The sequence below is a fragment of the Scomber japonicus genome, chromosome 9 (genome assembly GCF_027409825.1).
Source record: "Scomber japonicus isolate fScoJap1 chromosome 9, fScoJap1.pri, whole genome shotgun sequence".
In the NCBI taxonomy this organism is placed as follows: Eukaryota; Metazoa; Chordata; class Actinopteri; order Scombriformes; family Scombridae; genus Scomber; species Scomber japonicus.
The window spans coordinates 40005808-40030125 of record NC_070586.1 but is presented as its reverse complement, the minus strand read 5'-3'; the positions used below and the strand labels follow the sequence as shown (position 1 = coordinate 40030125).

Genomic DNA, 24318 nt, shown 5'->3' with positions numbered 1-24318 from the left:
TTAGCTGGTCTGCTCTTCTTTCTCCAGATCTTTGAGGGTTTTTAGAAGGCGAGGAGGGGTGATGATTTGAGTTGAACCTGAAAGACACAAGTGAAATACTGTAAATACATGATAATAATGTGTGAAGGATTGCCTCATGTTTCACTGACAGGTTCCTAATGGTCATGATCTCCAAACTCATCCATGTGTCCAAGGTTTATGACCACTCCAACATTCTCTTCTAAAAGCTAAGCAGACTCCATCAACTGTCTGTAGAGCTGAAGCTTTCTTGATGGATAATTCTGGCTTTTTATGACTGAGGTCTTGAGATCAGGGAAAACAGAGATGCCTGCTTTTTTTAAACTAAACAAGTGGTTATTTGCTGCCTTCTTCCAAATTTACAATCCAGACACTACTGCCACCCCAGCTCCACACCTACCTTCATTGTCTACCATCAATGCCTTTACCATTAATCCATGTAATTATCTCTGCCAGGGGGGTTGTCTGTTTGTTTGTTTGTTTGTCTAATTGTGCCATCTACCAAACACTATTTAACAGATTTAAATGAACTAAGTGGGAGATTAAACATAGGTCACCATGTAAAGCTGAATTTGGAGGTGAAGTAGAACCTCCTTTGATGGGTTCTTGATTCAATTAACATTTAACATTCTAATGAAAAGAAGATAGAATTGACCAAAGAGTGACACATGATCTATTATAATGTTCTACAAGCATTTCAATGAAAATACATGTGGTTTTATTTTTATTTTTGTATGGATTTATTATTAGCACCATATCAAATTCAATCATGTGTAATTTGCAAGGCTGATATAGATGTTTGCTCTTGCATGCACCCATAAAGGCCACACACCATATCCTGCTCTGTCTACACCAAGCAGGTAGTTCCAGGTCTGACAAGTGAAGCCCTTGGGGAAGTGCCTTAACCCTGCATTATCTCTAATGGCCAGCAGGGGGAGACTCTACTGGCTCTAAAAAGAAGTCTCATTTTATTAAGTCTATGGTACAATATCCCTACTTCACACTCAATTTATTCCTTCAGTAAATACTTTGCTAATGAGTTTATAATCTCAATCGTTAGTTTCAAGATTTCTTCAATACAGCACGATGTTAAGGTCCCATTTAATTTATATTTGACGATAAAACAGTATGCTTTAGGGCATGGTTACATTGTGATTAACAAGTCGCTACCATAGAGACAACATTGGTTAGGAAACGTAACCATGGTGTAACCCCAGATTCAGTATAAGTGTGTTTCAGTGTGTTTTCAGTTAAATAAAGTTAATTAACAAAGGTTTTGGTTGTACAAAAATACCCTGTAAGGAGTCAGATGTTCAGTTTTTCCAGTAAGTACATTTTGTTTTAAAGGTCTTAAGTTTTAATATTCTCTTTCAGGATCTAGATAGTATCATAAAATCTAGATTTAAAATAAAAATATCTACCATTATGTGTTTCTTTTAGGATTGTAGTGACTGAGCTCACATTTTGTTCGTTTGCTTTTCATGGTACAGATTAATGTTTGTTATGTGCTACCAACAATGATTATGTGGTCCTGGAAGTGCACAGCAAAAGGTCTCCTATCACATGGATCATTTTGGTGTCTTGGCTATTCAACTATTATGCTGACAGAAGTACAATGTGCATAACTGTACTGTGCTGTCAACTGTAATTATTAAGACTGAAGAAGAAAAAACACTCAAGCCCTTCACCAACAGATCAGCAATGAGACATCTCCAGCAAAGATATTCAGAACCTAGCAACACATTTAGAGGCACAAGTACAGTTCCATTTCTCTGTGTGAGGATGTGGCTACACATAGAAGAAAAATGATTTGGGAATAGAAAAGAGAAACAACACAAGAAAGACAAACAACAGTGATTTTGTAAGGAAACAAATCACAAATTGGAGGGAACACAAAGGTACAATACAAAACCACAGACTGACAGAAAAATGACCAGCCAAAACATGACGAGGATAGATATTTTTCACAGTGGACATTTATATAGCACTTGTGTGTTTTGTGTTTGGTCCTGAGAAACGCAATTTTGTTCTGGTGTATGTAATTAATATATATGGTTGGAATGACTGGAACTTGAACTTGAATACTGCCATGCCATAATACAAAATAGTTTTTTTCAATAGTAGCTGTAAATGCTTTTAAATAGTTTATATAAAAAGATTTCATAACACACATTTGACAGTGTATATGAGCACATTTTACTAGTATGTGTGAAAACTTCCAAGAGTTTTAATGAGAGTGTTTTAATTGTGTATGTAAAAGCATTTCTCTTGTATGTGTGTGTGTGGTTTTCAGTGTAGTATTTGAATGAGTAGCATATGTGTATGTGAGATACTGAATAATGTCCCTAACAGCTCCTCATACAAAGAGGGATTTATTGTTCTACTTTAATACTATTGTTTCACTTTTGGGAGAGAAAAGGGATCAGGGTTGAGAACTTGCTTCCTCTTAGATTCATAGTATCTCAAGGTTGTGAGAGACGAATGTGAAAGTGTGTTGCATCTTCAACAAGTCTTTTTCCAAAAATAGGTGCTGTGAAAATATTACAGCACTGCATACAATATGGCACTGCAATAAATGTATGATGATGGATTGTACAAATGTAGATAACAGAGCTCGCTTTCAGACCGTCTCTCACTGCTGGCATTCATGGTGTTGTTCCACTCTACACACCAGAAAGATGCTGCTGTCCAACTTCTTTCATAGTGTAGAATGCACAAGTTACAGGTCAGTTCACCAACAAGACAGTCTACCAAAAACACTGACAGGGGGAACACAGTCAGATAAATCAGCATTTGAGTGTCAATGAAAAAACAACAAATACTTAAATGGCTCAAAAGTGGGTAAAGATGGAGGATGATTAGGTTGACACAGGGAAACTAGGATTCACAAATCACATCATGACTTGAGTATTTACTTCTCAACATGTTTTCACTCTGCCGGTGGCTCCTCAGTGCCCTCTGGTGGGGCGTTGGGGTCCAGGAAGTCTGGGTGCTGTAGTTCCTTTAGGTACTTAGTTGGGGTGAGAATGTGGGTGCCACCTACAGAGGACAAAAGCCTGAAAGCTGAACTCTGACTGAATCCTGGAGCTCTGAATGAAAGCTTATAAGATACACAGCATCACAGTGAAAAAGGATGACTTCAGAAAACTCGTATCATAAGAAAGTTACAAAATTCTGCACACTAATGCTGACTGTAGGCCTCATGAAAGTCAACCTGCTGATAGATTTAGCAGATTCAGTCGTTCTCCCTCCTTCTTCCTGTATCTGACACTGCATCCGTTCCCTGAGAGTCACAACAACGTATCAGCTCTCACACAGAACGTGATTAATGCTGTTACACAGAAGGCCGGCTCTGCTGAATAAGCAGCACAGGAACATAAATATAAGATTTCCAAACAGACACATCAGCAAGATCCAAACCCTCAGGAGGAATTACCCAGCTTTTATCTATCTATACCAGGATATATTCACAAAAACATGCTATTGTCAAGCCTCTATATGAATTAAGTAATGAGTATTAGATAAGAGGGAATAGAATAGAAGACAGAAGTCTGTCATGTTAAATTGTAATGTTTGTTTACTTTGAATTTATCTACAGCTGAGTATATGAAGGTAAAAGTGTCTTTTAATGTGATTGTCTTTCTCTCACTAAATCTTCTGTTAACCCTTACATACTGTTCATATTGTGACTCATAATTAGTCTCTACACCAATTCACATTCATAAATTCCCCATCAGTCATTAATACATGTTTGATTAATGTGAGTGAACAGAGTGTTTATCTATGGAGAAAAAAAGATATTCACAATCACTATTTTATGATATGAACATTTTATAGACTATGATGAATACAACATGTTTGAATGCTGACTTTTTCATTTAAAAAAATCAAATCTGGACATTTGCATATATAAAATGTGTATCAGCTGCACAAAAATAAAAATATGATGAATTTGTTTGGTATATTCAGGTTCACATTAGGAAAAGTCTGGCTAATAAAAACACATTACATTGTTTTCACAGCTCTACAGCATACTGTTCAGGTCAGTTTGACCCTGAACAGTATGTAAGGGTTAAAATGATCATTCTTTATGTTCAAATACATTTGAAAAATAAAGTTTAATTCATACATTGGCTATACAGTAAACATTTGGAAATCTTAGTGTCCCCAATTTATGTATTTTTATTACAAATGATCATAAAGATGATCAATACTTTACCAGTTGAAACCTATATTATGTATATTCTGTGTATATATGAAATACAAATGATGTCCTGACCCTGTAATACTATATTAGTGTTAAGCCCCATGAATATTAAGCTGAGAGTAAAGTAAGATACTATACCATTCATACCATCAGCCATCAGCTCAACCCTAACCCTCCCAGTACCTCCCACTACCACTAATAAGACTGAGGCTGTCCTTACTGTTTACCAGGAATATATATATATATATATGATTGTATATATATATATTAAAAAAAATCACTTTCACCCTTATACAGATACTGTGGTGTCATTTTTTCAATTTCTCTCTAGGGGATCAATATAGGTACCTACCTACCAACTTGTGAAAAAAATCAAATGAAAATGTTGAAATTGAAATAAAGTTTTAGAAAAACCTCAAGCTACAAACCCCGGATCGTACATTTTTCATACTGCAGCTCGACAGCATCTTTAAAAAACCCTCCTATCCACTTTTAAATTCCACTCCTCCACTTTCTAATAAAAATCAAGCTCCAGCTCACGTCATCAGGGTTAAAGCTGCTCCACAGCTACACATATCAGCTGTTTATGTGTGTAAGTCATCAACCAGTTAACCCTTTAAAGACTTCTAACAGGACAGCAATGGACTCACCAATGACGGCCTCCCACTTGCCGTTGGCCTGAGTGACCTCATACACACAGCGCATCTCGCTGTAGGTGACTCCTCCGATGATGAAGACGATGATCCTGGGGCCCGTCTTCATCTCCGTGGGTCCCCTGTTCTTGTGCCAGTTACCATAGCGAGCACTGCTACATTACAAACACATAGATACACAAAATATTGAAAGATAGTTGCTTTTTTTTTACCAGTGCAGTCAATAATGTTAAACTCTTATTCAAGTCATTTGCTACTTAAAGTTTAGAGTAATACACATAAAGTGACTAACCTTGTTGGAGCGCTGGCTTTGGAACTAGCTTGTCGCTGGGAAATGTACGGGTACTGCTTGATGTCAAGTTTGTCCTCAATGGCGTCCTGTAGTAACAAAAGTTGCCAAAGTTTACATGAGAGGTGAATTTAGGCTCAGTTTATAGGGACTACATCGATGTCTCTGGGGGAAGTAGGGTAATTCCAACATGATGTGCTGGTCAGTCATTTGAATCCTGTCTGGAGCAAATATGTTGGTCATATTCATTTTTCACTGCCAATTAATTCCACTTTCACTCAGGACTCACTCCTCCTGTCATTTAAATCCTATCTGGAGCAGCATCCTTGTATTTTGAAGAGGATTTCTGAGTTTATTCCTTCTGCTGCATTTTACCAGCTTGTGTGTGAAATCTGACTTTTGTGTGAAACTGGAGGAAGTCAAAATGTTTTTACCGGTCTGATAGATGGAAACATGCTACAACAAATACAGTACAGAAAACTGATACAACAACAGAAAAAACGAAATCTTCTGTTAACTGTATATTCCTGTTAATTCCCATGGAAAGTTTCCACCTAAATGTCTATACTTTATATATTTTGAAATCACTCCAATAAATGTGAGAAAGACATTACATAGTTTAGAAGAATTATCACTACTTGTAACATTATTAAAACCTTGTCAACATGCATATCCTGCTATCCTGTAGCATTTGAGTAAGCTGTCTCATGTCAGTAGAAGTGTGTAGTCGTACTGCACTGAATGCAGGTCAAGGTAACAGGAGAGGAGAAGTACCTCCATGAGATCCTTGACCAGAGGAGTCCACCTGGAGAGCTGGTAGGTCTGCTCACTGATTCGCTCCTTGCGGTCGGGCTTCTTGGCTTTCTTGACGGTGACCTGTGGAGACACACTCATCAATAATGCTTTCACTTTCTAACACTCAGCTTTAAAGTAGTTTTTTCCTCTTACAAACTGTTCATATTCTACACACTTGTGGTTTGTTCCCCTCATAAAAAGTGTTTATACCAAATGTTGAAGCACAGATGTGTTTAGAAAGCATCAATAGTTGATCTGACTGATCAATAAATGTGATTAAACCTTGATTCATGTTTCAGAGAGCAGAGAGAGTGTAGTTTTTAGCTTTTACACCAAAAACAGCTCCTATCACACAATATCATGTCCTATTTTACCTAAGACATGAAAATATAAAATAGCAATAATGTATTTTATAACTTTATGGAAGTGTGGGGTTTATTGTAGAACCATTAGAGCCATCAGTCTTCACTGCTACATCATAAAAAGAAATCCTCATAACTACTATCTTATTAAAACTATTAACTATTCATTTCACTAAAACACATGGACATAGATACAGCTCAGGTTTGTGGCACCTATACAAAAATATAACATTTTAATATATTTTAATTTTCGTGCATTTTGAGCCACTTGAGGAAAAGTCATCAAATTTCAATATAAAAGACATTTAGGGTGTTGTTACAGCTGTCAAATTTGACCCAAACAGTATGCAAGGGTTAAAAAAGCTATTCTCTTGAGGTATGAAGCAGATGTGTACGAGTGGATGCTTGGAGTTTGAAAGCTTTGAGTCAGGATGGGAGGGTCTAGCGTAGCATCCAGTGTTGACCCTCACTAAACATTTTTTCTTTGTTTCTATAACGTGCCCTCCAAAGCTACAAAAAATTACAACAGTAAACACTATGGAGGAGTTCAGGAGGACATACTCGGGTCCTGGGCCAAGACGGCTCACCTCAGAGATAATGGGCACACCCAGGTGAGCCATGTTGGAAATGATGTCACTGTCCTCTGGTGGGATGTTGGCATGCTGAAGCAGCTTACACAGGTTCTCCTCAGACACACCTGACTCACAAACACATGCAGCAGATCTTTACAATCCATACATGCAACACACACACACACACACACACACACACACACACACACATGCATGACAGACTGCACATTCACACATATGCTGTCATACATGTAGATATGAGGGAAAGTTAGGGTTAGGATTAGGGTTAGGAGCACTAAAGAAACCAAATAATAAAACATGAATATACAGTATAAATACCTGAGATTCAATTCAGAATTACAGTAAAATACCACAACAGTGCTTTACTCATCATTCAGCAGGATTTTCCCAAAGTCATTACTGATGTGAAGGAGAATTGACAGGATGCACTAAACGAATAAATAGAAAATAAACAGTGGATATCTGACCATTCTTCAGGAAGATGTAGAGCAGGATGATGCGGATCTTGTCAGACACGCTGACGTTGGTGTCCAGTAGAACGGGTACAATCAGTCTCATTGGATCCTTGATCTTCTCTCCCTCTGCATCTGTGCTCATCGCCAGATCCTTAACAGACAGGAGGAGAGAGCGAGGGAATCAGCTCAGGTGTTAGAGGAAAGAGGTGAGCTTTGGACACAGTGAGGCTAGTTACCCTTAGCAAAAAGTAGTTTATTCAAATGTACTACACGTATACTTATTTTATACTAAAACTGAGGCAGTATACTAGTTTACTTTGTATATACTATATTTTATATACTTAAGAATAGTATAGTGAAGTATACTTGGCTTATACTGAAAAGTATAAAGAAAAGTCTAAGACTAAGTACATTAATACTAAGACTTACACTTAGAAAGCTTATACTTGTACTTTAGTATACTTTTTACTTCTTTCTGCCACAAAGTACTAATACTTAGTATATCTTGATCCAAGTACAGAATAAGGTCAAGTCATTGACTCGTGCTTACATTTCATTTAGCAGAATAAAAATGTTTTTAGCTTTGAGGTATTACCCTGTTATAAACTTACATGTTCAACATCATATAGTATAGAACTAGTACAATGGCACTATATAGAAGAGTGGACTTGTGCTATACTTTAAGTATACTGCAATAAACTAAAATGTGGACTAGAAGTATATACCTAGTACACTAGTGGTATATAGATGAGTGTACTTGATGTATACTTGAAAGTGTACTTTTGTAAACTTAAAATGTTCCAATTTAGTCCAAAGAGGTATTAAATTTAAATTAGTATAGTACACTACAAGTACATGGTCCGTAGTATACTTGATATACTTACAGTCCAGCATACTTAATGAAATGACCTTCAAGTATACTACTTTTTGCTAAGGGTAGGTTAAATGACATCATCACATTTTTCATCTAACTTTGCAGATGAGGGAAGTCGTCCGTCTGGTTTACCTGCTCTACACGACAGAGTTTGTCCACAGTTCCCTGGTAGCGGTTCATACAGTCCTCAGCCAGGTGGAGATGGGTTGAGTACTGAGGTCAGAGAAGACACATGCTGTTACTGTGTTTTTCACACAGAGAACAATCAGTAATATTTGCCGGATGGGAAATATTCAAAATAAAGTTGAGCTCCAGAAAATAAAGTGTTAGAGATAGATTTTGCTGAAAGACAGTTTATTAAGACAGATTCAAACCTGATTATCCACGCCTCCACACATGCAAGCACATGTATCCATATATGTATACATGTGAGTGGACAGTAGGGCTGGGCTATGTATCAATATTATATCGATATCATGATATGAGGCTAGATAGATTTTGGATATCGTGATACGAATTATGTCATTTTATGAATTTACCAGACTGTTCTAGCTATTCTATTTTTTGCATTTACATACTTACATACTCATTATATCCACATTACTGATGATTATTTATCAAAACTGTCACTATATAAATATTATGTGAAAGCACCAATAGTCACAATATCCATATTGAGGTATTGGGTCAAAAATATTGTGATATTTGATTTTGCCCACATCGCCCAGACCTAGTGGACAGATTGAATCAAGTTGTATCTTTAACCTGATCTACTTTGGATGAAAACACTCATCAAAGTGCATTACATACAGTAACCTGAGGTGTTAGACTGTACAGGAACACTGCAGCTCTTACCTTGCTGAGCTCTTTCTGATACTGAGGCATCTTCTTCAGCATCTGAGACAGTTCCTTCATGGTGGTCTGGAAGACAGATGAGATGATATAAATCACCTGAAAGCTACAGTCTTAGCATATTTTGCAGATGTACAGTAAAATATAAAAAAATGTAATTATATTCCACAACATGATGTATCGTTCAGTGAAAAACATCTTTCTCTTTCTATTTTAGCCTTTAGAGTTCATTTATTTGTATTTCCCTCTAACAAGTTTTTTTTTAAGTTTTCTTCTGTTTCACATTATATATTATTCCTTTATTTCTACAGACACTTATTTGTAGACTATTTCGATTTAAGTAAGAACAGGTTGAATTTGCAACTGCAAAATAAGGTTTTTTACATTCACTTCTAGACACATGTTTTTATGTTTGAATGTGACTACCAATATAAGAAGTAAGTAGTTCAATCAGCTCCACCTCTGCTCAAATATTGATGCAGTGATCATGACTGGTGAATACAAGTCCTGACAACTGCTTGGAAGACTGTTTGGCTGGTGCTCACATTCAGGAAGTTAGATCAGAAAGATATTAGGCCTCATGCAGGAATACATTCATTCTTAAATGGTATTTGTACTTAAGACTTTACTGTTGACAATAATATTTACAAGCAGTCAAGACTTACTGTATCGTATTTGTCATGAGTGTCTGTCTTTGTCCATAGGGCAAAAAACACTAATTGACCTCAAATCAAAATGCAGCTTTTCATCTGAATGTTTAAAAAAAAAGTTTTTAAAAAAGTTTAAAATATGATTTTAAATGAACTAGAATAAAATATCCTACAGTGTATACCAGACAAATCACATTTCTGGCTAAAAGACAAGGTTTTTAAGGTGTTTGTTCTTCTCTTAAATGTAAAACTGGGCCAAATTAGACCCTGAATAGTATGTAAGGGTTAAGTCATTCACTTATAGTATATTTGACTGTAAATGTGTTCCAGTAATGTGCATCACAGTAAAGTTACAGGACTTGTTCTTCTACCGCTGTGTGAGTGTGTGAAGGACAGAGGTGAAAGCTGTAACACAGTAACACATCCTGAAACCAGAGCTCAGCGATACAGTGTGTCCTCTACCTTTTCTCCAGTGTTCATCTTTTTGCTGGCAGAGAATTCTTTCAGAGAGCGAGTCACGGCTCTGGACAGGAAGACAGGAGATGTCAAAATAAAAGTCAGGAAATAGGAAGTGTGTTTGATGAATGAAAACAGAGTAAGGTCTCTTTTTGCTACATATGACAAAGGTGTAGGTACAGTATGTGATAGAGGAAGGTGCATCTTTGTTTTCTTAATTCCACATATTGTACATATGCTGTGCGTGTGTGTGTGTGTGTGTGTGTGTGTGTGTGTGTGTGTGAGTGTGTGGGTGTGAGTTGAAGCCACTCACGTCGACACCTCTGCGATGTGTTTGTGTCTCAGACTCAGCCACAGGTCGTCATCCTCATCCAGCAATACTTCCTTCGTCCTCGTCTCCCCCATCCCGCTGGTCTCAAAACTGAGGGGGGGGGGGGGGGGGTCAGACATGTTTACGGAGTTTAGAGTGTGTGTGTGTGTGTGTGTGTGTGTGTGTGTGTCTTTACTACTACTTTTGAAATACAAAATAAAAAATCAACTGTTGTACGGATTGAGATTGAAAAACTTCTTATGATGGTGCAGTTTATGTGTAGTTTTTACATTTACGATACATTGCATTTTTTAATTGAAGCATTTTTTATCATTTTAAGAAGAAATTATATTTTAAACATGACATTATGATCTTTTTTCACTGTGTAGGAATTAAGCATGACATCTAGGTTGTATTGGCTGACTACACTGAAATAAATAGAATAGAATAGAATAGATGAATTAGAAAACAAACACTGAGTGCCACTCACAATCAAACAACAAAATAAATTGGAAACATGACAGCTGTTTGACCTCCTTCAGTAACATTCGTGCTTGTCTACCTGTACACGTCGTTCTCGATGCCCAGCAGGTCGTAGGCCATGGCCTGCAGCGTGAGCTCATGCAGGAGAGGAGTCACTGGATCAAACCCGCGGTCCAGGATCAGCAGCTGAGTGCGAGACTTGTCTGGACCCTGAAGGCATCCAAAGGAGACATCAATGAACACACTTACATTTCATTTCAGATCCTTGCCTCTGCCTGTCAACTTGTCAGTTCCATTTCTCTAAGTTCTAAAACGCAGGTGACCTATGCTCCACCGTGTACCTGAACGCCTCCTGTATAGTCACTCACTGCTGATCTGCTAAACATGCTGCTAACCCTACACTTTCTATCTAGACATAAGGTCAGAGTGTCCATTCTTGATTGAAATTCTGGAGTCAGCAGAGCTCTGCAGTCCACTGATCGCTGGTGGTTTGAAAGTTTATTCATATTTAAAGTATTGCATGTCCAAATTGCACCAAATTTGACACTGCACTCCCTTGGTTGATCATTATTGGACGTGTCCAGTGTGGAGTCAATCAGATGGATGTTTCAAGAGATACATGAAATGCATACATACATACAAGGGTCAATGTGGTTTAGTCAAAGGGTTCAAATGTGAAAATAAACGTATGAATAACTTTGTGGACTCAGCATCACATTTCTGCTTTTAATCCATTTTGAGAGAATATCATGGCAAAAATTTCTAAGTGGTGCAACCATAAAAACTTTGTACCAAATAATTAAACACTACTTAATATATATATATATATATATATATATATATATATATATATATATATGGGTTAGGGTTACATATATATATTTGAATTGCTCATCTTGCCGTTTAAATTCTGCACTTTTCTGTGGTTATAACCAGTTTAAACATGGTTTATTTTCAGTGTACCTCTCCCATGGTGGGGTCATCAGCCTTGTAACCATCCAGCTTCTCCTGAAGCATTTGGGCCAGAACCGAACAGTCTTTGTACTCCCTGAACCAAGACACACAAATACAGAGTCACATAAGACCAGCTGATTCTAATAATAATAATAATAATACATTTTATTTGTAATGCACTTTTCATAAAAGCAATCTCAAAGTGCTAATTCTATTTCTAATGTCACATCTACTGGCGTTTTTGCCTTTGTGTGTAGGCTAATTGTGCGTTCTGTGGGAACACTCAGATACCTACGGAAGGGTATTACTTTACATTCACATGAAAAAAAAAAAAGTTCCTGTTTTTCTGAATGATTTATTCGTAATATCCAGCAGATCCCAAAGAGCTTTCCGTCTGAACAACCGCAAAGTCCTAAGGTGCCTAAGTCAACTAACTAATGACATTACCATCTATGTGACTTAAAAACAGTAGAGTGTCTCCCAGTGTCTCAAACCCAAAACAAAGAAAAAAAAAACAGATTAAACTAAAGCGTCTGTTGTTTTAAGTGATCTCGTTAATTCAGAAAAACAGGAAATGTATTCATTAATTGAGTTTTTGAATTTGCTTTGAATATGTTTTCAAGATGCTATGTGTGTCTTTTTATAACATTATTGGCTAATAACCCTAAAATATTTAAATAGTATCCAGCACAAACTAATAAAGCAGACACTAATAAAGGTCTGGAATGACCCGTATAGTAACGGATCACAGGATCAATTTAGTTTTGAGTGAATTCATTTCTATCAGTGCAACAACAGAGTCATGCCACACTCTCTAAGTCCTTCAGTTGCTCTTTTTTTAAATAGCTTAGCTTCACTCATTTCATCCTGTTGCTTTCACTTTCATTTTTTAGACTGCTACCACCAATGAAACTCAACACTTCCTTTCTTTCACATTAAAAGCCTACCAGGTAAGTATAGGGCTTATACTCATCGAGATGGTTTGAAGGTGAAACATCTGTATGAAGGGATGATGAAATGATGATAGCCCAGTGGCATTGATGAGGTGTTAGAAGGAGTAAAATATGAATCTCACGCTCTGTATCGGACTCCAGGATACTCTTTGAGAGTGGCACAGAGGGTAGCGATCTGCTCAGCACAAGACTCCAGCATGTTGTTCTTCACGTCAGCCTTGAAGGGGCTGTAGAAGTCCTGAAAGGCATCCACTCTATCCAGGGAGAAGACCTGGACACAGAGACAACGTATGGTCCAATCTTTTATAACGCTACACCTGTTTCACAATGGACAGATCACACATGTGGATGGACTGGGTTTGAATGCATATGCTTTATTATAAATGGGCTTTTATTTTATATTGTATGCAAACATGAACATTTATGAGGAAAAACTTTTATCTCTTTATTGGGCAAAAAACTATATGTGGTCATCATGCCTCTCTGTGAGGTTATAGAATCATGTTGATTGCCAATCAGCAAAGATCAGGTTAAGTCACAGCTAGTGACTTCATGGCCTCTGACCAATCAGCAGTGGCTCAGAGCTTTTCAAACTTGAGTGTTCTTCAAGAATTTGTTAAGTATGGTAGTGTGCCCCCTAGCTACTCCCACATATATGATCAGAACATTGAAACTAACAATGCTAAATGTGTGAAACTCTCACTTTCTATGGTTGAATAGTTGTGCTAAATATTGAGATATGTGTTTTTTGCATAGGATTGCGTAGGACATACAACCGATGCATCTATAACTGTGATTATTAAACTTAAAATTACTGTTCAAATTGATTTAGTAATTCAATACTTTATTTAGTTTTTCTGATTGAATTATAAGAAAAGAAGTCTTGTCACTAATACTTATAATGCTATTTTTCACTTCTTATTATTCATATGTATAATGTATGTATATAAGAAACATGTATTAAACTTAAAGTAACATTCATTTAGGAACATTTCCTCCCAAGTTTCTGCGTCAATATCAAGCCCAACAGTTGATCCACTGAAAACAAAGAATATTGACAAATGAAAGTAGGGGTGGTACTTATTTTTTCTTATAATTCAATCATAAAAAAATATCACTAATAATTGATTGAATAAAATAACAATTATATGAATTTTCAGTACCAGTATCAGTATTTCAAGAAAAAGCTGATATGTGTTTCTCTTTATATTTTTTATAATATATTTTATAATATAAGTTTTACCCTATAGACCAGTGAGGAACCATATATGGTAACTTAATTGTTTTTGATTTTTCAACATAAAAATGAAACATTTTGAAAAACAAAGTCATGAAATATCCCCCAATAACTCTCTAAGGTTGAAATATGGGGTTTCCAAGTATTTCAATGAGTGTCCTATAAAGGCTTATGAGAAAACCTGAACATGTTGAAATTTAATATAGTAACTAAAAAATTCCTTTACAAAAAACAACACACATTGATCCCTTTTCCACACACACACACAATCTTACAAACATGCACACACACACATGCGCCCATCTGTTACTGACTCCATCACATGATAACAATCCCTGTGCTTTCTCTTGTCACACACACCTTATCTGCACTCCCATTGGCTACAGGGAATGAATGTTAAGTCTGGTTAGCCAATCAGGTAAAGAGATCAGAGGAGGTGGGGTCAGTGTGGCGAGTCCCCCCCCTTCCTCCTCAGGATTAAAACTACAGGACAACAGCAGAGGATTGAAGACTAAAGCTGATCCAACACAAAACAGCGAGCCTCGTTGTCCCTCCTACTGCTGCAACACTTTCTCATTTTGTTTAGGAGATGATAAAATGAATTTTTCTACAACACAACCTAGATTATATTTGTGATTTGACAGAATTAACTACTACATCTCCTGCCTCCTTCAGAAACACACCTACTAGGCAGATAGATAGAGAGCCAGCTGGTCTTTTATAGAGAAACAATTACATCCCACACTCCTTTTTAAACTATACATTGTGTTTTTGACATATTTGTTTGTGTACAGTTAAGCAAACAAAATAAAACATGCAAATTAGTACAAACAAACCACTTCCTGCCTCCACACTGAGACACAGACACATATGTTCTTATCTCAGATTTCGGGAAGTACACAAATAAGCTTCTGTACAAACCTGCTGTTGTGTTTGTATTAGTGAAGTTAGAGGAGAAGATGTGGACTGATAATGAAGGGGAAGGCTGTGAGTTTCATCTCTGAACTCCAAACTCAACCGTACTAATGACACGGTTGAGTGAAATCCTTCCAGACCTCATCTATCATACCTGAGGCAGATCATGATAAACAGTCTAATCTCAATGTGGACAGTGTCTTACTTGAGATTCATAGGGCAGAAAGGCGACGTGGATCTCAGTCAAGGCCTTCATGGCTTTGGAAGCGCGGGATTTGGTCAACAGTCCAAACAACGAGTCTGGGATTGCTGCAAACAATCACACAAAAACATGATTTAGATACAATATTACATCAATACTGACTGTTTCAATATGTATAAATTCACTTAATTGGCTGAATAAATTAGGGTTTTAAAGGTCACATATTTAAGGGAAAACATTGTCTCATGTCCAGTCTGGAATAATAAAATGAATTTGGGCTTAGAGTCCACAAGAGAGAGTCTATACAATGTGACATACATGTGGAAGTTGTGTGCATTTCACAGCCAGAGAGGCTCCCAGCCAGCATGTCCATGTGGACCCCATGGACACGGTTGTTTGAGCATTTGTACAAATAGTTCTGTCAGAGAGACTGAACAAATGTACTTTTTGGGCAGGATGTATCATCTTTAGGTGATGTATTGGTGTAAATACTCTACAGCTTGTGACAGTAAAGTAGTATCTGAGGTTATAATGAAGCAGGGATCAAGTTATTACCTCACATTTATACTAAGTTTATTTCACTAGTATAATTATTCCTTCAGCAGCTGCTCAGTAAACTATGTGCAGTACAAACATCAGCTAGTGTGTATTTCAAAGGATGTGAATGTTTAGGGACAAATGTTCGTATATATCTATATTTATATCTATATCATATCTATATTTTGTGGTCTTGGATGGCAGTTACTCACTGTCAGTGAAGAAGACGTGAGCTGCTCGGTACCTGGGAGACTGCGGGTCTCTGAAGTCATCAATCAGACCCTCAACAGACTAAGAGAACACAGGAGAGAACAATGTGTTGACTCATTGACTGATGTGAAAAGGAATCAGTTATTCATGGAAAGAAATGGTGAATAAAACCAACAACTACAGATGTTTTACAAATGTCCAATACTCATCAGATGATTATCCAATTTTTTTTTTCAAATTTATGGACACAATTGCAAAGTGAGAGTGATATCTGTGACATTGACCTCGTCTGAGGGGGTTATCAGGTAGATGGCTTCCATGCTGGGCAGAGGCTCACGCCGCTTGCCTATGTCTTCTACAACTGGAGAGCAAAAGAAAACAGTAATCAGCAATAATCTATTTATAAGAACATCAGTGAATTAAATGTTTATACAGAATCTTTGTACAATGGAATGCAACTGTCTCTCTGTTACCTCATGATGCATTCACTTGTTAACTGACTTGAGACTGAGGACAATGTGGAAGTCTCTTAAAGTGCAATATCATGTGAGTATACTTCATATTCATCTCACAAAAGTCATTATTTAGACTTTAAATTAAAATTTAAAAACTTGCAACTGCTGCCTTTTATAAAGATGAACTCTAGCATATAGACATATATATCATGTATTTGTAAATTAATAAGCAATCAGTTCATTCCAATAGGAACATTTTGAACAGGCACTATATTAGTGTAAATCACTGAATGGTTTAGGTCCTGAATACATGAATGACATGTTAGTAGAATATAAACCCAGTAGAGCTCTGAGATCTACTGACTCAGGTCAGATAGTTGAGCCCAGAGCTCTGAGATCTACTGACTCAGGTCAGATAGTTGAGCCCAGAGCTCTGAGATCTACTGACTCAGGTCAGATAGTTGAGCCCAGAGCTCTGAGATCTACTGACTCAGGTCAGATAGTTGAGCCCAGAGCTCTGAGATCTACTGACTCAGGTCAGATAGTTGAGCCCAGAGTTCAAACTAAACATGGTGAAGTGTGTATGTATGTACTGTATGTCCTTTTAATGATTTTAAAGCTTTTATGATGCACTGGGTTTATTCTTAATTTGAACTTTTAACCAGTAGGCCTACAATGGTTTTTATTTCAACTTGAACTTTATTAGGTCATGTGTTTTTGTAACAAATTTTAGTATCCTTATTTATTTGTAGACAATACATGTTTTTTTGTTTTTTTTATCTATCTATTTGCCTATTACTCTTACATCTCTTTTTACTGTCTTTACATTGTCTGCTTTTTTATGCTTTTATTGAGCTGAGTCTATCTATCTATCTATCTATCTATCTATCTATCTATCTATCTATCCATCCATCCATCCATCCATCCATCCATCCATCCAGCTATCTATCTATCTATCTATCTGTCTGTCTGTCTGTCTGTCTGTCTGTCTGTCTGTCTGTCTGTCTGTCTGTCTGTCTGTCTGTCTGTCCGTCCGTCCGTCCGTCCGTCCGTCCGTCCGTCCGTCCGTCCGTCCGTCCGTCCGTCCGTCCGTCCGTCCGTCCATCTATCTATCTATCTATCTACCTATCTATCTATCTATCTATCTATCTATCTATCTATCTATCCATCCATCCATCCATCCATCCATCCATCCATCCATCCATCCATGGTTCCCATTTTTACTGTTTATCATGTTTTTATGTAAAGCACACTGAGTTGCTCCTGTGTATGACATGCACTGTATAAATAAAGCTGACTTGCCTTGCCTAAATCTAATTTAAAAATGTTTTAATGTGGAAAGAAATGCATTCAACACCTTTTTAGACTTCAGTCATACACACACCGTGTTTTTAGTGAGTAACACTGAATGCAAACAAGAAAACAAGAAATCTCCACAGTGTCTGTTGGTAATTACTGTACCAGATGTCAGTGTACTCCATGGATTTGAAAGAATGATAAAGTTGTCTTTAGCCCTGCTCTAATAGATGAGGAAAATGTAACAGTTAGTCAATCGATCTAATCAGTCTCAATCATTCAAATCGCCTGTGTGGGTGTAACATAGATGATCTGTTAAAGTAACATGCTCATAAATATAAATATACTTTTTTCCCTCAACATTTCTAAACATCTCAGCTTCATAAGCACACATGGATCAGTTTAGACTCAACTGGATTCAATTTACCAGCACTAAATTTGATGAACATCAGTCTATAACTGAAGTGAAGTAAGGAGGCCTAGGCAGTTGTACTTACTGGTGATTCCCTCTGACATGATGTCTGTCATCTTACAGCAGGAAGAAATCATCCTCATACTCAGTTTATCAACCACCAGCACCTACAAACACAGGCAGACAGAGGACAGCCAAGTCAAGTGTTATCCAGAGACTATCCTCACATCATTGGGTATAGTATTATACTGTATCATGGGCAACACAAAAGGACCATACCTTCCATTTTCCTTTTTCTCTCGCCTTCTTGATGACATTGTTCATTATCTCTGTAAAGGAGGACAGATAGGAATACATTTCAGTAAAGATAATAACATAAGATCCAGATTTCACAGTATGCCTCAACACTACTGCCTTATGCATGTAAATAACAATGAAAATTGGAAATGCAAACTTGATATTTAAGCATTATTGTCGAGTGTTAACCAGACTTCCAAGGTTCTGTAAGATACACAGTTGTTAACATTTACACTTAAAATCAGATTTCTGAGTGAAAATATATGCTGGTGAGGTGTGAGTGGGAGTTAACAGCTGTTTTTCAATGAACTTTCACATTTATTGATAACTTTCTGGAAAGAAATGTAAAATTGTAAAAGTATGGAAAAATCACAATTTTAATTGGAGTGTTATTAGTAATGGGATTATTGACATATGGTTTTGTATGTTTTTGAGCATTTTTGCCTTTATTTGAAAGTAGATGGCATAGGTGCTGAGAGGAAACAGGGAGACAGAGAGAGGGGAATGACATGCAGCAAAGGTTCCTTGCCTATCATTCTTATCTTATTAGTATAATAATTATTATTGTTAATTTTTTCCTATTATTTTTTAATAGTTTATTCTATTTACTTGTTTTTTTAATGCTGAATTTATATATATTCAGTGTTTCACAGACGACTGATGACCAATAAAGTAAAACAATTGGAGACTAATATACACAAAAAAGAAAAAGTATGAAATTATAATAGAATAGAATACAGCAGTCTTGTCATGATCAACATTTTGAGGCCATGTTTGTGTCACCAAATGAATCAAAGTCCAATATTCACTCTGCCCCTAGCTTTCTTATGGACACCAACAACTCCTGAAAGAAATATGTGACTCTGTAGCTGCTAAATGCTTCACTACATTCACCAACTAGTCTCTAACTGTATCTGTTATTTGACCAGGTTGATGATAGATTTAAAAGAGCTACCGGCAACACCTTTCTACCTGGCAATTTAGTATTTTGTATTCATCATAATAATATCACAATAATAAAGTCCATCAGAGTGATTGGATCTGTATCTATGAGAAGCCTGATCTGTTTATCTGCTGACGGTGTGCCAGCTGTCAGAATTTCAACATTGTACTGTCTTGATCTGCCAGCTTTGTGAGCATTTGACAATGAATGATCCACAGAGAATACAGAATAATTCGACTACAGCCAACTGTTTCAGTCAGCGACACAGTCAATATACTGACTGACACTGATATTCCAATGTATTGTTTGTGGAGAGGCATTGCTGGTGAGTGTGCAAACTGTGGGTAAGCAGTGGGTAAATGTAAGAACTGACGTGGATTCATGGGTTTTCAGCATCTCAGCTTCAATCAATCTCAGTACCCATTCAAACAAAATCTGCTAACTAATGTTTACTTACACATTCACACTCCATTGGCGCAGCCAATTTGGGGTTAGGTATCTTGCCTAAGGACGCACAGACATGTGGACTGGAGGAGCCAGGAATCAAACAGCTGATCTTCCGATTAGTTGACAACCCCTCAACCTCCTGAGCCACAAACGCCCCATAACATGTCATTTATATTTTTAACAGCTTTTAGAGGAAAGGAAGTAACGTTATATAAAAAGCCAGATTTAAAAACTAAATCTGGAGCTGGGATGCCTTTAAAGCAAAAGTTCAAGTCAACCACCCTTTAATTCTAACCAGAACATTTAAAGCATCCAAAACTCATTAGAATTATGGATATGGGGTTTTTTCACAGTGACCCCATCTACACCTACTGTAGCCACTTTGTGCATTAGGAAGTGGAAATGCATCCCAGAGGCAGACTGACATCTGATTGTTCAAACCTCTACAGAAGGTGGTCAGTTGAAATGTCCAATGGACACTGCACCAGAGCTTCAGAAGGCCAATGGAAATCATCTGAGAAGCACTAATCAGGACTTTATGGTAGTGGGATTTAATGGAAGCCACATTATAGCAGCAATGGACTCATGTGACTCTGAGAGCATGAGGACAAATTTTGTCCAGTCAGGGACAAAATTTGACCTTTTTGGACAGAACATTCAGACGCAATCACCTGGTACTGCTCATCACCAGTGAAGCATGGTGGGGGCGGCATCATGTAATTGGATTGTTCCTCAGTGGAAGACATGGGAGGACTGTTTAGAGATGAGGGAAGGATGAAAACAGCCAAATACAGAAAGGTTTTTCAGGGTGAGAACTACCCAGAAATAAAGGTGAAATAAGTATATGATATGACGATGATACAACTCTCTATATTGCTAAAAGAAAAAAAATTAAATATGAAATATGTAACCAAATATCATCTGCAAGAGGAAAAACAGTGACTTTGATCAGAAATCCAGCCACAGAGAAAACAATGAAATAACTTTTAAGAACTCAAGTGTAAGGTTAAGTGAAGCAAGGGAACCTAATAAACTCTCAATGTGACAGCATTGACCATAAAACATGCTGTACACACAGGGAAAAAAACAAACACAAAATCAATCTCAAGACATGTTTACTGACCAAATCCCACACAGCTGACTGCACAGCTGGATATGGAGCAACATGGCAGCAAAATAACACTATACTTTATAATATAATCAATAATGAAGGGCTTAAGAAAGCAACGTGTGTATCAAGTGTTTCACAACTCCTGTCACTTGTGCTGATGACCAGCGTCCCATTTTTTCCCTCACTGGGGGTTTAAGCATCCGGTCTGTCAGACTCAGCGCTGGGAGGGGCGGGCCCACTGCAATCACTGCCTCTAATCTGCTCCCAATCCTCTTATCCCATGCACCGCTCCCCACCGCTATTTCTGGGCAGTTTCTGTGTCAGCGGACATGGCATCACGGGGGAAGCAACATCACTCACACACACACACACACACACAAACAAACACACACACAGATAAATACACAGACTTACGCTTACAAAATAATTCAACATGTCCTGTTTGTGATGCAGGGCGATGGGGATGTTTGAAGGGTTGTCATAAGCACATTTACATAAAGTTATGGCAGCAGGATAACTATGAGAATATGAGATTGGAGTTCTCAGTTGTGTTCCCTAGTCGAGTACAGTGCACGTCAAAGAAATACAGCAACAAAGGAAAAAGTAGCAAATTTGACTGATAGATTTCCCATTTTTTGCTGCACAGTACGTCACAGATATAAAAAGAGGTTTATATGATGATTTTTCACAAAACATCTATTTCTGAAGTTGGATCATATTGAGGTCCATGGTCCTCCAATCAGTTGGGTCCTGCTGTCTGAGGAAAGCCAGTCAAGCGGGCCCATTATGCATTCATCAGTGAATGATCCTGTTTATCCAATTACTCAACAGGATTAAGTGGAAGTGTCCATGGAAGAATTGGATGCCACCTGACAGCCAGCTTTCACAGGCTGGATAAACAACAACAGGCTGCTGTTAGATCTTAATATCAATATGAGAATCACTGTAACACGGCACAATCATACATCTACAGCTTTATAATACTGTGTCAAACTCTTTTTAACTGATTACACTGAACTCATCACTCTAATTTATACATGTCAACTGGATTCAGAAAGAAATAATGCAGAGCTTCATATGTAACTTCATTTTTTTAAAGCTATCATTGGTAAACATTGTGTATAACTTTGTGAAATGCTTCCTCACACCTTGATTAACCTGCATTTTTGTGTGCCAGAAAACTTTAACAAGACAAACTTATTACTAGGACTGGGTTTCAGTATTTGATACCTTTAAGGTATTGACTGAAATAAGTTGATACCAAGTAGTATTGAAATGTCCCATCAAACGATACCTACAATCAATCCTTTTTGCAGCCAGAGCTAGAAAATATGACTATCTGTATGGATTTGCTCACAGTTTATTGCGACATGTAATTGGCCCACTGCCACAGCAGCTTCAACCAGTCTGTGGTGGCATTTCATTCAATTAAATGCTTCTATTCAAATGATATTATTGAATGAAATACTCAGTTGGTATCAGTATCACTTTAAGGGTATTTGGATTGGTATATCCGAGGCCAGATCATCTCTCACACCTCCTACATTTCAAAGCAATGGATGTCCAAACTTCTGAAACTTTCCTCTGATATACTCAGTTTAGACAAAAAATATGCAGACTCCCCAGATCCACAACTATACAAAAAGAGACTTGCCTTACACACCAAATTCAACCTGTGTCCACTAATCAAGCTGTCCAGTTACTTTGCAAGACAAAACAAAACAGAATTTGGGGGAAAACCGAGGAAATTATTAGCCTTGCAGCTGAGGCAACAGAAGGCTCAAAATCTGATCTTTCAAATTAATTCTCCAATGGGTGACATCCTCACTAATCCAACCGACATAAACAGCTGCTTTTCGGACTACTACTTTGCCCTTTACCAGTCAGAATCTAATACAGATATGCTGTCACTTGATTCATTTTCATTACAGATCTGCTGGATTGTAGTAGTTATAGACCTATAAGTCTCTGCCCTGTAGATGCCAAAATACTCGCTTAAGTCCTAGCTCATCGAAAACAAATGCTGGTCTACTTTTCCTCTGTCCTTGACGGGTCGTATTAACTCCATAAAGATGAACATATTGCCCAAATTTCTCACCTACTCCAATGTGTCCCAGTTTTTAAAGTTCTTAACCAAAATATTTCTTCCTTTATTTGGAATAAAAGTCCCAGTAGGATACGGAAATCCATTTTACAACTACCAAAAAACTCTGGGAGGCTTGTCCTATAATCCAATAGTTAATCAGTCTTTGCGCATCTGGAAACAATTCAGATCCCATTTTGAACTCCAGTCATTTCCACTCTCTTCTCCCTGCAACAGAAATCTGGCATTCCCCCATCACTGAGTGATAAAGCCTTTAGTTTCTGGTTTGAAAAAGGAATTAAAACATTTAAGGACTTGTGTATATATGAGACATTTTAAAGTTTAACCTTCCCAAAACACATCTTTTTAGATACTTTCAAATTCGTTATTTTGTCAGGAAAAATTTCCCACAGTTCCCTCAACTCACCCCTCAAACACACCTTGATACCATTTTAGAAATCAATATCAACAAAAAGGGAGCTGTGTCTGCTCTGTATAATCTTATTACAAGTCTTTCTCCCTCATGCACTACCAGAGACAAGTTTGGGAGGCGGACTTAAATTTAAGGATGAAGACGGAAAGAAGCCTTATGCAGAATCCAATTCTCTTCTGTATGTGCCTGTCATGGTCTCATCCAATTTAAATTATACACTGCATATACTGGACTAAAGTTAGACTAGCGAAGATTAAAACAGACAAACCCCCTACGATAGATGTAGGCAAGCACCAGCCTCACTACTGCATATGTTCTGGCTCTGTCCAAGGCTATTTGTTTTCTGGAAATCTGTTTTTAGCTCGTTGTCAATAGCATTGGGCTTAGTAATTGCACCTGGTCATTTAGCTGCACTTTTTGTCTTTTATCAAAGACAAGGCAAGGCAGTTTTATTTATATAGCGCATTTCATACACAATCTACAACATGTAATTTGAGAAACTTAAAACATACAATTAACCCCCACCCCCCCACCCCCCACCCCACCCCCCATAATGAAAACAAAGAACAGAAAACTAGAAAGACATAAATAAAATGATTGCAGCATAAAATAATAATTAGCTTTAAAATCATTAAAAGGACATAGAGTGCAAATGAAAGATTAAAATGTAAAGTGATTTAAAAGAGCTCAATCATAAACTCAGGAGAAGAGAAATGTTTTTAACCTGGATTTAAAAGTGTTCACAGTTGGGGCTGATTTCAGTTCTGCTGGTAGTTTGTTCCAGTTGTGTGCAGCATAACAGCTAAAAGCTGCTTCACCATGTTTAGTTTGAACTC

The 24318-nt window shown here is 37.3% G+C and overlaps 1 protein-coding gene across 2 annotated transcripts; it reads right to left on the bottom strand.

Annotated features, from left to right (window-relative positions):
- stxbp1b (syntaxin binding protein 1b) lies at window positions 1–18492 on the bottom strand. Of its 2 annotated transcripts, none has more exons than XM_053325004.1 (18): window positions 18448–18492; window positions 18254–18335; window positions 16290–16366; window positions 16008–16086; window positions 15262–15365; window positions 13027–13175; window positions 11961–12045; window positions 11077–11207; window positions 10518–10625; window positions 10211–10271; window positions 9102–9167; window positions 8379–8459; window positions 7385–7523; window positions 6912–7021; window positions 5942–6043; window positions 5171–5256; window positions 4876–5030; window positions 1–77 (listed from the first exon to the last, which is right to left on the bottom strand). In XM_053325004.1, exons 1-18 carry the CDS (start codon window positions 18490–18492, stop codon window positions 1–3), a joined length of 1737 nt encoding a protein of 578 aa, XP_053180979.1. The 2 variants fall into 2 exon arrangements, with proteins under 2 accessions (XP_053180979.1, XP_053180978.1); XM_053325003.1 differs by lacking the exon at window positions 1–77 and adding an exon at window positions 2948–3057.
- Between the last annotated feature and the right edge of the window lie 5826 nt (window positions 18493–24318).